We start from the raw sequence: 18254 nt of genomic DNA, 5'->3' as shown, positions 1-18254 counted from the left end.
CACATTACATAGATCATATATCTGGATATTAGCTAAATGATTTTTTGCTTCTTGATATTCCTTATCATAGACTTCTTGTCTATGATCTATAATATTTTTTCCAAAATTTTTTTTATATAGAATCATCATTATATATAATATCTTATCATAAGCTGTTATTTTTGTTGCTAAATCTTCTATTATTTGGTTTTCTATTGATGTCATATAATCTCTTATAGTTCCTTTAGTATGAAATCCTATGTAATTTCAAATGTCTCTTCCAGACAATTCACTAAGTTTTGGATTAGTAAAAGCTTCTAATAAAAAGGAATTCAACCAATTTTTGAAAATTTCTTTTTCATTCTTTTTACAGTCTAAATCAAGCATTCTTTCTCTTTCTATTTCCTGGATTTTAGGAACGTATTTTGATGATATTTTTGTATATTTTGAATCTTTATTTATAAACCCTTTTTTAAAAGCATAATTATCAAAACCTGTTTCCCATTTATATTGAGATTGGTTATCTTTAGATGTTCCAGCTTCATTTTTTACTTGTATTGGAATTGCTGGTTCTTCGTCACTTGAATAATCTAGGATGTGTTCTTCATTTTCTATATTTTCAGAATTTACTAATTCTTCTTCCATTTGAAATCTTTGTTCCATAATATTATTTTCTTGAGCCATTTTTAATTGTTTAAAAAGCATTGTAACTTCTTCTAATTTTTCTTCAATATTCATAATTTTAGTGGTGGTTTTACTTTTAGATCTGTTATGTTGATTATATTTTGAAATTTTTCTTCTTTAGGATTCTCTTTTTCTTTATTTCTTTGAAATTTTATGGATACTAATATTTCTTCAAGCATATCTACTATAGAATTTAATTGTGGGTTAAAAGTATGATAAAAATGTGGAGAATCATTTTCATGGTAACATTTCTTAGAAATTCCGTGTGAAAAATAAGTTTTTTCAGGTTTTTGAAGTCCTTCAATAAAACTTATAGTAAAATAAAATAAAATAAAGATTTTGAAAAAAATTATTTTATATTGATTTTAAGAATTCGGTGTCATTACAGTTAACATTAGTTAAAATCATTAATTTTTGATCTATTAATTTTGATAACTTGATTATTTCTTCTCTTAAATCTTCTAATTTACTTTTTTTCCATTAGGTGATGCTTTTCTTTGTGAAGTGTTACGGTTTAAAGTGTGGCTTTAGAAAGTGTGGTGTAAACAAATCTTTAAATCCGTACCAATTTTTGTTCTGTATACTAAAATTCACCTCTTAAAAATTCAGAGCAGGCATATCACTCATAAAATCTTGAAAGAAATTAAAGGGCAAATTAAATAAAATTAAGAAATGAAAATAGCTATTGATGATGCCCATCAAGCGAACTACTATACCATACTTAAGACTATTATAAAATGACATGACACATGACTACTCGCATTTAATTTCCTCAAAGATTTTTTGTATAAAGATTCATGCATTCGGATCCTATCTCTTGATTATTGTTGTAGTAACTTGGGGGGAATGAACGCACTGTTTTTCATTCTGAGCTGCGGGGACACCAATATTGTTAAAGAAGAATGTTAGATAAATAATGATTATTTTAAATAATATAAATAATTATTAATTAAATAAAAATATATTACATCTTAATTTAATATTATTAATTAAATTTATTTTTTTAATTTTATTAATTCATATTATTTATACATTATTTAAAAAAGTTGTTAATTATTTATATTTTTCCATTGTTATATTATGATTTGAATTTAATTGCACAATTTACTTCTTCTTGTGTACATTCATGTTTAATTGCATTGGGAGAGTAACGACGTTAAAGTTGCCACGTGGATGTATAAAATGTTGCGATTGTATCCTTGTGGAAGGTAAGCGTTCTGTCACGGCCTTGTACACACTCCAACGCTACCGTGCCGACACTCGGATTTACTCAACCTCTTGAGCTAAGATCAAGTCAGTCTAACCCTCAATACTTACAAGAAAGCTAAGAACATAAGAGAACACAAGAAAAATGAAGCTTGGTGAAAAGAACACTTTAGTACTCAAGTGTGGTTACAAAGGATTCACACACCCTCACACTAACTCTTACCTCCTATTTATAGCCATCTACCTCCTCAATGGATGGTTAGGATTAAATTTAATCAATGGTCTAGATTAATCATCTAGAACCTTCTTTATAAATATCTATCCTACCACTACTTTCTAAATACTTCTAGATTGTTCCATACAACTCTTCATACTTTTATATCAATCCACACTCTTCTAGAATATTCTATGATCTTCTAGAGTCTTCTAAAACCTTCTAGGGTATTCTAGGAACTTCTAGGACATTCTAGAACGTTCCAGAACTATCTAGAGTATTCTCAAACACTCCAGAAAATTATACAAACACTGTTAAATCTAACCTTCTAAAAATTTACCGTGACATTCTCCCCCACCTAATGCGCAGACGTCCTCGTCGCGTTCTGTTCATGATAACACTCTAGGTGTTCTTGGAATTGCCACAGATCTTCACGAGCTTCCCAACTAGCTTCAGTTATCGGAAGTCCTTTCCACTTGATCAAGTATTGGATACTTGGTGGTACTCCTCTTCGTCGCACGACGCGATTAGCTAAGATCTCTTCGATTTCTTTATCAAAGGATCTAATCACCACAGGTGGAGCATGACTCGAATCACCTTTACTCAGTTCATTTTGGTCTTCATGATATGGTTTAAGCATACTCACATGGAAGACCGGGTGGATCTTCATAGAGGGAGGGAGTTGTACTTTGTAAGCAACTTACCCAACACGTCCAATGATCTTAAATAGCCCTTCGTATTTACAGATTAAGCTTTTATGAACCTTGCGAAAGGCTTTGAATTGTTGTGGAAGAAGTTTGATCATTACCTTGTCTCCCACTTGATAGCTTGCATGCTTCCTCTTCTTATCTGCCCATTTCTTCATCCTCTTTGCAGCTTTGTCGAGGTAAGAATAAGTGACATCTGCTTGTTCTTCCCAAGACTTAATCATATGATAAGCTCCAGGGCTCTTCCCTGAGTAAGGGGAAGGAAGAGAGTGAAGTGTATGCGGTTATTGTCCAGTCACAATCTCGAACGGACTCTTCCCTGTAGACTCACTCCTTTGCAAATTATATGAGAACTGAGCAATGTCGAGGAGTTTTGTCCAATCTTTCTGATTAGCGCTTACAAAATGCCTTAAGTAACACTCGAGTAAGGCATTCACTCTCTCAGTCTACCCATCGATTTGAGGATGGAAGCTTGTTGAAAAATGAACCTCCGACCCAAGGAGTTTGAACAGCTCTGTTCATAGTCGTCCTGTGAAGCGTGGATCTCGATCACTAATGATGCTCTTAGGCAATCCCCAATATTTCACCACATTCTTGAAGAATAGTCGTGCTACCTCCTCTGCAGTGCAGTCAGTAGGGGCGGGTATAAAGGTAGCATACTTCGAAAATCGATCCACTACCACGAGAATAGATCCAAACCCCTCAGACTTCGGTAAGGCAGAAATGAAATCTAGAGAGACACTTTCCCACGGTCGCTCTGATGGAGGCAGAGGTTCCAACAATCCGCTTGGTGTCTTGTTTTCAATCTTATCTTGTTGGCACACAAGACAAGTCTTCACATAACTCTCTACTTCATCTCTCATTTGAGGCCAATAATAAGAAGATTCAATGAGTGCCAAGGTCCTTCGCTGACCTTGGTGACCAGCCCACTTGGTGTCGTGGCATTCTTTCACTAATTTTCTTCTTAGATTTTCCCATTTAAGGACGTCTAGTCTTCTCCCTTTAGTGTAGAGAAGGTCATTTTCTAGCCAAAATCTTTTGGTCTTACCTTCTCTAGCCAACTCCACCAACTTCTTGGCTAATGGATCGTGATGCAACCCTTCCTTGATGGTGTGCATAATATCTCCTTCAACCATAGAAATGGCCGCCAATTTAGCCTTGCGACTCAGCGCATCTGCTACCACATTAGTCTTGCCTGACTTGTATTCAAACTCAAAATCAAACTCAGCCAAGAAGTCCTGCCACCTAGCTTGTTTGGGGCTCAACTTCTTTTGAGTTTAGAAGTAGCTTGTAGCCACATTTTCTGTCTTGACGATAAAGTGTGAACCAAGCAAGTAGTGACGCCAAGTTCTCAAACAATGCACTACCGCGGTCATCTCCTTCTAAACCTCCGATAGTAATTGGCCAACCCAAGGAATGACCTCAATTCAGATACCTTGTTTGGAGGTTCCCACTCTTTGATAGCCTTCACTTTTCCTTGATCCATGCAGAGAGTTCCATCTTTAATGATGTGTCCCAAGAAGTGGACTTCGTCCCTTGCAAAGGAACATTTTTCCTTCTTCACATATAGGTTATTCTCTCGCAAGATCTTGAACACGGTTCGTAAGTGTTCTACATGTTCCTCCAAAGTATTGCTATAGACAACAATGTCATCCAAGTAGACCACTACAAACCGATCAAGGTAAGGTCGAAAGATCTCGTTCATCAAGGTACAGAAGGTCGCAGGAGCATTGGTCAAGCCAAAAGGCATTACCAACCACTCATACGATCCATACCTCGTGACACACGTGGTCTTAGGTTCATCACCATCGGCAATTCTCACTTGGTGATATCCTGACCTCAAATCTAGCTTTGAGAACCACTTGGCTCTACCAAGTTGATCAAACAAATCTGCTATCAAAGGAATGGGGTATTTGTTCTTGATGGTTACCTTGTTCAGTGCTCGATAGTCGATGCATAGTCTCAATGAACCATCATGCTTCTTTTGGAACAAGACGGGTACGCCATAAGGTGCCTTCGATGGATGGATGAATCCAGCATCTAGCAAATCCTTGAGTTGCTTTTTCAACTCTTCAAGTTCTAGCGGTGCCATCCAATAAGGTGTTGAGGCGGGCGGCTTTGCTCCTGACTCCAATTCAATCTTGTGGTCCACCTTCCTCCTAGGTGGTAGTTGTTTTGGCAACTCGGGAGGCATCATATCCTTATTTTCTTCAAGGACTTCCTTGATTTTGGGAGGAACGTCTTCTCTTTCAGATGTTGACTCATCTTGTAATAGGGCCAAATATGTAATCTCTCCCTTCTTGAACCCTTTCTTGAGTTGCATAGCAGAGAGTATCGGTGGTCCTCCAACTTTAGAGACTGTAGAGACCATGCATGGAGACCCTTTCTCCATGACGCATACTACATTATAGTATGGCATAGGTATTATATTTGCCTTCCTTTGCAAATCGAGCCCGATGACTTTTAAAATCATCCATGGGTGCTACTGAGAAATCTACAAGGCCCTTCCAAGAATCAAGAGTCATCTCAACCCCTTTTGTTACTCCCTTAAGGGGTTCACCCTTGGTGTTCACGGGTTTGAACCAACCATTCTTTTCGGTGATCTTCAACCTAAGCCTCTTTGCTTCATCAGGCATGATGAAGTTGTGTGTAGCACCAGTGTCGATCATAACCATGACAGGTTTTCATTGATAAAGGCTTTGACATAAATAAAGCCTTTCTTTTCTGCAGTGCTTGCCTCTTTGTCCTTCACAACATTTATGTGTTGGATGGATTCAACACACTCAGTTACTTGAGTTTGGGCCTCTCGTTCCTCGGCAATAGATGCCAGAGTCCCTAACTTGGGGCAGTCCTTCATTTGGTGTGGTCCCTTGCACACGAAGCATCCTCCTTTAGGTACGAAAACCTTCTTCTTTTCCTCGTACTCTTTCTTTGAAGAGTATTTTCCTTCCTTCTTAGTTGAGAAACTCTTTCCATTGTCTCTCCCACCTTTAATAGAACTAGAATTGGAGGAAGACTTGGGTTTAGAGTCTCCCCTATGATACTCAGTGAGTGATTCGGCCACCACGATGGCCTCATCGACATCCTTAACATTCCTTCTTTGTAGTTCTTCTCATCGACATCCTTAAAATTCCTTCTTTGTAGTTCTTGCTTTGCCCAAGGTTGGAGTCCATCAATGAAGAAGAACAATGCATCCTCTGATGCTAAGTTGGGGATTTGAAGTGTGAGAGTAGTGAACTCCGTTACATAGTCGCTAATCGTACTCTTGTCCTTCAACTCTCTCAACTTCTTCCTTGCTTCATAAACCACATTCTCAGGGAAGAATTGTCTTTTCAACTCCCTTTTGAAATCTTCCCATGTGGTTATGTTGCAAGTACCCTTATCCATATCTACGCTCTTTCTCCTCCACCACAAAGTAGCATTATTAGAAAGATAGAGAGCTGCAGTGCGTACCTTTATTGCTTCTTCGACCACCCCTTGGCCTTCAAAGTACCTTTCCATTTGCCACAGGAAGTTCTCCACCTCTCGAGCGTCCCTCACGCCCTTGAACTCCTTTGGCTTTGGGAGATCAATCTTTGTCATCTCCCTTATAATGGTTGGTCGAGATTTCGCCTCCTCGAACCAAACTCGAACTTCCTCAAATAACTTTAAGGAATTCTCAAGCTTCTCTTCAATTTGGAGCATGCTTTCTTTGAAAGCATCTATTTCTCCTAACACGTGAGCCTCGAGGGTCTCCTTATCATGTTCTATCCTTTGGAAACGCTCATCCATAGAGGATAGAACATTCTCCAACACAGATACTCTCTCTTCTAAGAAGTTAGAGTCCTTACCTCTAGGCTCACTTGGAGAATGGATCTTCTTGTCTCCCCATTGAGAAGGAATAGCATTCCTTCCCCTTTGAGACTCAACATGCTCCATGATGATACTAGAAGCCATTCCCACAAGCGACTTATGCTCCCTCTCGAACCTTGCTCTGATACCAAGTTGTCACGGCCTTGGACACACTCCAACGCTACCGTGCCGGCACTCGGACTTACTCAACCTCTTGAGCTAAGACCAAGTCAGCCTAACCCTCAATACTTAGCAAGAAAGCTAAGAACACAAGAGAACACAAGAAAAAGGAAGTTTGGTGGAAAGAACACTTTAGTACTCAAGTGTGGTTACAAAGGATTCACACACCCTCACACTAACTCTTACCTCCTATTTATAGCCATCCACCTCCTCAATGGATGGTTAGGATTAAATTTAATCAATGGTCTAGATTAATCATCTAGAACCTTCTTTATAAATATCTATCATACCACTACTTTCTAAATACTTCTGATTGTTCCATACAACTCTTCATACTTTTATATCAATCCACACTCTTCTAGAATATTCTATGATCTTCTAGAGTCTTCTAAAACCTTCTAGGGTATTCCAGGAACTTCTAGGACATTCTAGAACGTTCCAGAACCATCTAGAGTATTCTCAAACATTCCAGAAAACTATACAAACACTGTTAAATCTAACCTTCTAAAAATTTACCGTGACAGTTCGATTAAGTTTGGATAAACATTAATTTTTTTTAAATTTTTAAATAATTTTTTAAAAAATTATAATTTTATTTTAAAAATTGTACCAAACATTAATACTATTATTTTTATAATTCAAAAATTTAAAAAATTTATTTTTAAAGTTTTCAAATAACCCTAGGACTTGTTCATAGTTTGAATCCTTACGGCATTATTAGTGAGGTTTGGTTTCTCAAGGCACCGAAGGATTGGCTTTTAACGCTTATCCATCCAACAATATCTTTTAACACTATTATCGAAAAGAATAAATTTTTTTAATTATTAAAAAAAGTAAAAATGTAAAGTATAATTTTTAATTTTTTATTATTTTTATATATTTATTTTTAATCTTATTTATAAAATTAATAATAAAAAATTATACTTTACTCTTTCAATTATTAAAAGAATTGAGAATATCTATTTCTATTATTGAATGAAGCAAAATTCAATTACAATATTAATAGAATCATTAGGATGATACTAAAGTGTGAGGAAGGATTCACGACAAATTTTTAAATAAAATTTTAATATTTAACATGTCAAAAAAAGAGATATTGTGGAAAATTTAAAAAATATGAGTAGTTAATATGGCAAATGTTTTTATCAGTTAACTATAATTTTTGAGTTTGATTTTTGGAGGTAAAAAAAGAGTAATAATAAAATAAATTCCATTAAAAAACAAATTTTTTATTTATCGATTAATATTGTAAATTTGAGTTGATATTTTAAATTATTTTTTATATATATTTTTTATTTTTCTAATACCACTCTTAATATTACTATAATTTTATCCGTTGTCATCATCGTCTCCAACCACCTTAAGTGCATGTTTGGGTGCCATTATTTTGTTAAAAAAATATTTTTTTTAATGAAAAAAGATCTTTTTTAATTTTTTAACGTGTTTGGCAAATTTATAGTAGTAAAAGTAAAAGCACTAGTAAAATAAAAAAAGATCTTTTTTGAGAAGGTGTAATTTATATCTTTTTTAAAAGATCTTTTTTCCTTAAAAAAAAGATGTTTTTCATGTAATAAATAAACAAAAAATACTTTTATATTGTTATACCCAAACATAATTGATAGATAAAAAGACCTTTTTACATGAGATATCCAAACATAAAATTACTTTTACTTCTCTATAAAATCTTTTAAAAAAAATAACTCAAAAAAAGATCTTTTCTTAAAAACTCACCCAAACAAACCCTAAATCCTACAAAAATATTTGAAGGACAATAATAAACAGCCCAAATTTTCCATAGTTTTGGTTTAGTAACTGATGTACTGTAAATATAATTACTTGTCCAAACCTTCAATTTAAATTTCAGCACTCAAATAGAAAAGTGCATACAATATGCCGAGAAATTGAACAAAAAAAATCAATATCTATCCATCTCTATTTTAAAAGTGATAAACACAATGCCTTGCTGGTTAGAAGGAGCCAAAAAGTTTGAACAACTTTTGAATTCATCTAAATAGAATGTTGTCAATATCGATCCGATTTTCGAAGGTATGGAAATTCACATGAGCGATAATGCAGTATGGTTTCAATTAATTTGATACTTTTTAATTGATATTTATATTTGTTAATTTTAATCTTATTTGTTAAAATTTTATTTAAAAGTTTATTTATTAATTTTTTCTATATTTATTTAATTTTATGGCGACAGTCGGAATGTAAAAATAGAAGTTACATAGTGAAATTTATAAAAATATTTTTAATTTAATTAATATTTCATATTTTATTTTTTATTTTGTAATAGTTTGTATGTAAAAATATAAATTATATAATAAAAATTATTATAACATTTTTAATTTAACATCTATAATTTTATACGTATAACATTCATAATTTCAAATATATAATATCCATAATAAACTAATTGAAACTTATTTATTATTTATTTTTCCGGTCATAAACTAACAAATTTTTTGTGCTTGTTATTTTTAATAAATTAATATTGATCTAATTTGAAATGTTTGGATTTTTTTATAAAATGTGTTATAGTGATTTTGGAAATTTTGTTAGGGTTTATGATATCAAAATTTAAATTTTTATTTTCAAAAAAGATTTATTATTTTTATAAAGGGATTTTATCAATAATAAAATAAAAAATTCATATTTTTCCAAATATAATTTTTGAACTTTAATTCCCAAAATACGATCTTTTTTTTTTGGCATTTAAACATGTTTGCCGAACCCCCGGCGAACTCTATAAAAATTGGCAAGTTCGCCTAACCTCCCGGTGAACTCTATAAATTTTATAGAGTTCGCCTAACCCCTGGTGAACTCCAATCAAATTTTTTTGAAAAACACACTTTTAATCCATATCATTGTCTATAAATAGTATATAGATCTACAAATCGTATATAGGAATATACAAAAATACACAGACAACAAGTATGACTTCTTCAAGGATTTTTTTAATTAAAAATTTAAAAAATAAGCCATATTTAACAATGGCAATCATTGTTATTGTCTCTAAAAATACATAGATGCACTGTAATAAGCCATATTTAATAAGAATTTTTTAATTATAAATTAAAAAATAACTATTTTCCAAAAATAACAAGCATTGTTATCCTGTACTTTTGTGTACTCTTATGTACTCTAGAAACTGTAACACCCTCACTATCCGAATGTCACACTATCCGAATGTCACGCTTCCGGTTGCACCACTCTGATAGCTTGGGTATTACGACAACTCTAAACATATTTAATACTAGAATAGGAGCTTGTTTAAAACTTAAAACCGCATAGCCTTTCAAAAGAAAACACTTTTTCGTTGAAGACATAAGCATACATGTACATACAAACCAGATACAATATCAAGATAATACAAAGTAACGAATAAATAGAAAAAGGAACATAACTTTTCTGAAGTTTCGTCGTCCATATCCTAAAAAGGAATAACCTGTAGGGGAGTGAGAACGTCGTCCTCGCTTGTTCTCACTATAGGGTTATAGAAATTGCTATAACAAGATACGTAAATACAACTATTGTTAGAGTACAGTGATCATTATTCATCTTATGAGTCTTTCAAAACACCATGGGTTCACATTCGAAATCCAGAAAATCCTTTGCGAAGACTTGGTAAATTTCTCAAATATTTTAAAACAAAACATTTTTCCTTTCTTGTAAAATCTGAAAAATTTTTCCTAGACTATGAATGACCAACATGTCCTAAATATAGGTTCAATTAAGTCTATGCGGTAAAAGTTTGATTTTTCATACTTTTCTAGACCACAACCATGAAAGCAGTTACCTACGTGGTATAAATGATCATCCCGTTCCAAGCATAGGTTCATTAACTCTATGCTGAACCAACTTGATATTTCATACTTCATTAAACCATAACTCAAGTCAATCATGGCCTCTAGCCCATCACATAATCAATCATGGCTTCAGGCCAAAACAGTTCATTCAAAACAACTCAATCATATACCAATTCATCACAAACCAACCAATCAAACACAATTACAATTAATGTAGTTCAAACACAATCAATAGCAATTACAACAATATAGCAGTTAGCAGTTAACATGAATATTCACATAGGCAAACTAATTACAATATTCACACCCAAACAATGTCACATAAATGCATATGATGCATGCCTGTCCTACTGGCCATGAGCTCACGCGTCGGTTACGTTGCCAAACCCTACTCGAATAAACGGGATCCAACCACCGTTCTTACCCGTAGGTCCCACAGACAAGTGGAATTAAACCACTGTCCTTGCCCGGAACATGCAAGCGGGATTAAACCACCTTCCCTGCCTCCATCGTAAGCGGGATCAAACCACCGTCCTTACGCGGGCGCTGCACCCTCGACAAGCGGGATTAACCCACCGTCCTTGCCAGGTGCCAGCGACTTATAAACAATCTCATCTCAGCATAAGCGGGACAAACCCGGCCCTTATGCCGACCAAACCATAACTCGTCAATCTTGAGGACATCCATAATCAATCAGGCTCAATAACTTATTTCAAATTCATTCTTGGCCCATTTTCTTTTAAATAACAAACGTATTCAATTCACATCTTTCCAAGAATCACTTTTCAAAATGGAGCCACTTTCCACATCTTTCCAACACTTTCAAACAATCACAAGACCATACCAAATTCAAAATGTCTTTGAAAGACTCAAAATCATTCATTTCTAAATCAAGATTTGATCATAAAATTCCTCAGCGGAGTCTCAAGACTTCAGGGGAGAATAACCTAACTCATTTCTTGAATTCATTAAAAACCTCCGAAACTTTAACCTTGATTTGAATAAAAAAAGTAGAATTTAAACCAAAACCAAATCGTATATTCAATTATTCCGAACCAATTTCAAAACCAGCTAACTTAAGCCGAAACCAAATCATTTTAAACCGAAAATCAATTTCAGTTTCATTCTTAAATCTATTTCCAAAGGCTCAGAAAGTGTTTCAATTTTACGAAATCAAAGTTTCATAAAGTACTTCAAACTTTTCTTAAAATGTCATAAGGTGAAATTAATTAATCGAACTACATTAAAACTCCTTCAAAATTTGCTTATTTAATCAAATTCCAAAACTTCATTTATTTTCATCTTTAAATCGACTTTAAAACATGATTCTTTTCTAAAATAGTTTACATTCAAAATATAATAATTTTCTTAATAAAAGGTTCAAAACTAATTCATTTATCGGTAATACAGTTCAAGGCATAACCCATTCCTTTTTAAAATACTGTTTCAAATAAAGTCTCAGATTTTATAGAAATTTTCGGTAGCATTTTCCCTAAAATTTGGACTTTGCCACCCTTTCTGGGTCCCAACCAAACCAATCCTTTCCAACAGGTTCAGGACCAAATCAGTTTTCAATAAAACAAAAGCTCAACTTTTAGATTATAAAAAACCATTTCAAATCAACCAATAAAGAAATCTTCAATTTATCAAAAGCAGACATTGTTTCAATCAACAGGCAACCATATTCATTCAATACAAAATCAGACAATTCATAAGACTCACATATTCACCAGAAATATATTTTGCACAGCATATCTATTTATAACAATTTTCAATTTAAATAAATTAGCTTGTATAAAAAGCCCCTACCTCAACTCGTCAAAACCATAACCAAAAATGCATCACAAAACCTTTTCTCTTAACCGAATTCAACTGCAATCCACAAACTCAGCCCCTGATCACTTTCGCAGCACTCACAATAACTTAAAAGCGGAATTCAACATACAGAACTCGAACCTACGTTACAGAACCTCATAGTTTCTAACCAAACATAACAGAAAACTAATGCAGGAGTTTTTGAAACACAAATACATACCGAACTAAGAAAATGAAACAGCGGCGGTAATTGAACCGGTTTGGCGGCAGACCCCGCAACCACCTCGAGTGGCAGCGGCGACCAGAACTCCGGCGACGATGTCTGTAACAAACATACAGTGGTGAAAAGCTTCGAGAAACCCAAAAGGAACGAAAGCCAACTTAAAAACCCTTACCAGCAGGGGATCTTAGTGGCGGTAGAGGCATTTCTCGGCAACGGAAGTTCGGTCATGGCGGCACAGATCCCAGCTGCGGCAGCGGCAACAGCAAGGCACTGACAGCGAGGACAGAAATGGCCAGGAACGGCAGATCTGATGGCAACGCAAACTCTCTCTTTTTTGTGAACAGCGACGGCGTCAGACAACAGGGAGGATAGATGGCGACGAAGGGAACGAACGGCAGCACTAGAACGACGGTGGCGGATCTCTCGCAGTCGTGATCATGGACTGGTGGCGACGGTGGCATGGAGCACAGCTCCTCATCTTAGTGGCGACCCTGACTCGCGTTCATTCTCTCTCTGCTGGCCCTTGACGACAACGACTCTAAGGGAGACGATGAGCAAGGACGACGGTGGCTCCTCGGACGACAACGCGTGTGCGGATGCAGCGACGGTGGGAACAACTGAGGCGACAGCGACGCGGGCTCCCCGAAGGTCACGATGAGGGCGACAGTGGCGGCGGCGAGGCAGCTGATGACATGTCATCATGTCATATTTTTCTATGCTTTTTCATACAAGAAATTGATTATTTGTGCTTAAATATTGATTTCTTTTGTGCTTAATTGGTACATTTCCTTGATCTTTTAATTTTATAAACTTTGTAGGAAATAAGAAGAAGAAGAAGAAGCAAAAAAGGCACAAAATAAGCTAAGAAAAGGGCAACAAGAAGGCCATGAAAGGAGGCAAAGAGAAGCAATGTTGGAGCCAAAGTTGGTGCTCCAACGTTGCTGGAAACGTTGCTCCCCACAGCCTGAAGGGGTATACTTCCAACAAGAATAACTTGAGCTACAGAGCTCCAAATGAGGTGATTCCAAAAATATTGGAAAGTAGGAATCAAGAGATTTCCAAGAATATATGACACTACATGGTGGACATAAAAATTGAGGGAGAAAACTGCCCCGAAAAGTGCATAAACAGACATGACACCAACCTGTAGTAAGGCCAGCTGACCTCTGCACCTTCGATGGAGTATAACTCGAGCTATGGAGCTCCAAATGATGCGCTTCTAACGGCATTGGAAAGTAGACATTCAGGGATTTCCAACAATATATAATAGTATGGGGTGGACAGCACGTTCGAGCTTCCAAAACTGGCAATGTTCCCAACGTTTGCCTCAAACTTGAGGTCAAACGTTGGTTCAAAAATTAACCCTGGAGGAAGCAACGTTTGCGCCAACATTTGCCTCAAACTTGAGGTCAAACGTTGGCTGCAAAAATGGCCTTGGAGGGAGCACGTCTGAGCTCACGTTTGACCCCAAACATGAACTCAAACGTGAGTGACAGAAAGAGCACCGTTCTGCATAATTTCCAACATGCCAACGTTTGAGTTAAAGTTTGCCTCAAACTTTGACTCAAACTTAAAGGCTCCAAAGTCCAAATTTCAAACGGATTTCTTTCCAAGTCCAAGAGCAATCAACTAGGCCATCTTCAACCCAAATCCAAAGCAAGCAAAGCCCATTATCATCACTCAAATGCACAAGAGATAGATAAAATAGGAATTTCATTTAATTGTAATTTGTCTTTAATTTCACTTTAATTTTTATTTTTACTTTGTAAAGCCTATATAAAGGCATCAATTCCATTTCATAGAGGAGGGGGGCTCTAATAGAGAGTATTGAAAAGGCTGGCTCCAATAGGGAGCATTAGGAATAGATAGCTCTCTCTTAGTTTTCTTTTCTGCTTTGAATCTTGGGTGGAGAATTGAAGAAATTCTGTTTCATTCTCACTTTGAGATTTCTCTTGTTCTTCTTCTACAAAATTTCAGTGAATTAAGGATTTGAATCAACACTCTGTTTACTGCTTTCATCTTTAATTTCCTCTGCAAACTGTTTTCTGTTGGATCAAGGAAGGGCTTGAGATCTAGACTTGGTTTTCTAATATCATTGAGCCCCTGAGATCTTCAATTTCTCTTTCAGATTTCACAATTGAGTTGAATTTACTTGCTGTTTGATTCTTCAAGTGATTTTTCTTTTCTGCTTAAGATTCACTGCAACCCATTTCATATTCTGGATCTCTGATTGTTTGCACTTTGAATTCTCTTGTTTAACTTTGAATCCCAGCACCCAATTTCCTTTATTCATCCTGCAATTTATATTTCCAGTTACTTGATCTATTGCTCTCTTTAATTCCCCTGCTCCCACTTCCCTTTACATTCACTGCAATTTACATTTCTTGCTATTTAAGTTTTTGCAATTTACATTTCTTGCTCTTTAAGTTTCTGCCCATTTACATTCTGCAACTTTAATTTCCCTGCAATTTTTACCTTCTGTTGCTCAACTTCACACAATTCACTAAATATTAGCTTGACTAAACTAATCACCCACTAAAGTTGCTTGATCCATCAATCCCTGTGGGATCGACCTCACTCTAAGTGAGTTATTACTACTTGATGCGACCCGGTATACTTGCCGGTTAGATCTATGTGTTTGGAAATTCGTTTTTCCACAAAAACACCCATCAAGTTTTTGGCGCTGTTGCCGGGGATTGATTAGATCAATAATGATTAAGTGGGTGAGAAGTCTAGATCAAGCATTTTCTTTGTTTTTGTTCTCTGTTTTAAGTTGATAGCAAGGTGTTTGAGTTATTGCCTCACTAAGAAATTCTTTCTCTGTGACATGAATTTCAATTTTCATTGATGCTGTATTTTACAAAATATAAATGGAGTTCAACCTATCTTATGGTCAAACAAAATTTTATGGGATATTACCCACCATCACCAATCTCTAATGGTGGATGGGAATATCACCAAGAAAATACAAATTCTAAGCAATCCAATCCATGGAGAAATGCTTCAGAACCACAAGATGAGAAAGAAAATTAGATGGGATATCTCTCACCACCACAAAATGATTCAAGCCATTATTCTCATGGTGGCTGGGAGTATAACCAAGAAACTGCAAATTCTGAGCAGTCAAGTCCAATGAGAAATTGCCCAACCTCACCTTCCAGTTATACATTTGAAAATTCTTCATTAATTAACTATGCCTCAACACAAAATCCATCCCAAGACTCACAACCAACACAAACTTCAACAAGCCAAGGACTCTCAAGGATTGAGTCCATGCTCAAAAGATGTTGGGAGGAGAAAAAGAAATTCTGGAAAAAAAAGAGAAATCCTTCACAAACTTGGAAGTGATGTTAGATCAATTGTTGAGTGCAACAAAGAAAGTGAAAGGGCAAGATGAGAAAGCCTCTGTGTCAAGCAAAATTTCAATGAAGAATGAGGTGGTTGAAAATGAAACTGCACTTGAGATGACAAAGGAATATGAACATTCACAACCCTCACAAACTTCCCTTGAGTCTGTGATCGAAAAATATGAAGAGGAGATGAAGAAATATTGGGAAGAACAACAAACCTCCTCCATGAAAGTACTATTAAGTCAAATGTTGAATGTGAAGGAGAAAGTGGAAGAGCAAGAAAGTGAGGAGGACAATCAAGAGAATCCACACTCAAGTGAAGCAGAGAAGCACATGAAGGAAGAGCTCATGAAACAACCAATTCAAAAACCTCTTGATGAAGAAATCACTCCAACAATCACACAGCAACAAAATATTGAATCCAAAGAAGTGAAGGCAACTAACAAGAGCACCATTCCTGTCCCTGATCCAACAAGCAAGACCAATCAAGCCATTTACAAAAGGAATCTTGCTGAGGAAAGGCCAAGACAAGGGACAATAGCTGAAACTTCTCCCCCCTTGAGGTCATTCCTCTTAACAAACTGGAAGAAGAGGAAGAAAGTGAATAACAACATGTCAAGCTAATGACACTAAAAGAGCGCTTGTTGGGAGGCAACCCAACCTTGGGTAACATTTTATTTCTTTGTCTAGTTCATTTTCTCTGTCTGTTTAGTTTAAATTTCAATAAATTGACATATGGTTGCATTCTAAGTTTGGTGTTGCTACGCAACAAAAATTTGCTTCCAATCCTTACTGGATACTTGCATCAATTCCAAGAGAAAGTGTCACACTAAGTTTGGTGTGCCACTTATACTTTTATGCAATATATCATGCACACCAACTTATATTTGCAAAAATAATGTCTCTGTTTCTCTGTGCCCTCATATCTTTAATTTTGCTTGCTTAGAACACATGTATCATTAACATTTCATTGTGTAAGACATTCATGATCCATCTTAGCCCCACAACCACGGTTCTAATAGTTGCTTGAGGATAAGCAAGCATTCGGAGTTGGTATGGGAAGGAGAAGAATGGGAGGAAAATGACAACAATAGAGAAGATGAACTATGATGAGCGGATAATTTATACACTTTTTGGCATTATTTTTAGTATGCTTTTAGTATGTTTTAGTTAGTTTTTATTATATTTTTATTAGTTTTTATTTAAAATTCACTTTTCTGGACTTTACTATGAGTTTGTGTGTTTTTCTGTGATTTCAGGTATTTTCTGGTTGAAATTGAGGGACCTGAGCAAAAATCTAATTCAGAGGCTGAAAAGGGTTGTAGATGCTGTTGGATTCTGACCTCCCTGCACTTGAAGTGGATTTTCTGGAGCTAAAAAAGTCTAATTGGCGCGCTCTCAATTGAGTTGGAAAGTAGACATCTAGGGCTTTCCAGCAATATATAATAGTCCATACTTTGCCCGAGATTTGATTGCCCAAATAGGCGTTCCAAGTCAGCTTCAGAATTCCCAGCGTTAAACGCCAGAACTGGCACAAAAGTGGGAGTTAAACGCCCAAACTGGCACAAAAGCTGGTGTTTAACTCCAAGAAAAGTTTCTACACATGGAAGCTTCAATGCTCAGCCCAAGCACACACCAAGTGGGCCCGGAAGTGGATTTTTACGTCATTTCTGTAAACCCTAGGCTACTAGTTCTCTATAAATAGGACCTTTTGCTATTGTATTTGGGGAATCTTTCAATCTTCGGATCATCTTTTGATCATGTTTTTATGATTGAACCCTCTTTGGGAGGCTGTTCATTCGGCCATGCCTAGACCTTGTTCTTATGTATTTTCAACGGTAGAGTTTCTACACACCATAGATTAAGGTGTGGAGCTCTGCTGTACCTCGAGTATTAATGCAATTACTATTGTTCTTCTATTCAATTCAGTTTATTCTTGTTCTAAGATATCAATTGTTCCTCAACTTGATGAATGTGATGATCCGTGACACTCATCATCATTCTCACCTATGAACGTGTGCCTGACAACCACCTCCGTTCTACCTTAGATTGAGTGGATATCTCTTTGATTCCTTAATCAGAATCTTCGTGGTATAAGCTAGAATCCATTGGTGGCCATTCTTGAGAATCCGGAAGGTCTAAACCTTGTCTGTGGTATTCTGAGTAGGATTTAGGGATTGAATGACTGTGACGAGCTTCAAACTTGCGATTGTGGGGCGTTAGTGACAGACGCAAAAGAATCACTGGATTCTA

At 35.8% G+C, this 18254-nt stretch overlaps 1 protein-coding gene across 1 annotated transcript; it reads right to left on the bottom strand.

Annotated features, from left to right (window-relative positions):
- Window positions 1-3308: 3308 nt before the first annotated feature.
- Window positions 3309-5182, bottom strand: LOC127747717 (uncharacterized). The gene is made up of 2 exons (XM_052261999.1): window positions 4226-5182; window positions 3309-3989 (listed from the first exon to the last, which is right to left on the bottom strand). Exons 1-2 carry the CDS (start codon window positions 5180-5182, stop codon window positions 3309-3311), a joined length of 1638 nt encoding a protein of 545 aa, XP_052117959.1.
- Between the last annotated feature and the right edge of the window lie 13072 nt (window positions 5183-18254).

This window comes from Arachis duranensis, chromosome 1 (assembly GCF_000817695.3).
Source record: "Arachis duranensis cultivar V14167 chromosome 1, aradu.V14167.gnm2.J7QH, whole genome shotgun sequence".
Lineage (NCBI taxonomy): Eukaryota > Viridiplantae > Streptophyta > Magnoliopsida > Fabales > Fabaceae > Arachis > Arachis duranensis.
The sequence above is the reverse complement of the archived record's forward strand: the minus strand, read 5'-3'. Positions and strand labels throughout refer to the sequence as shown.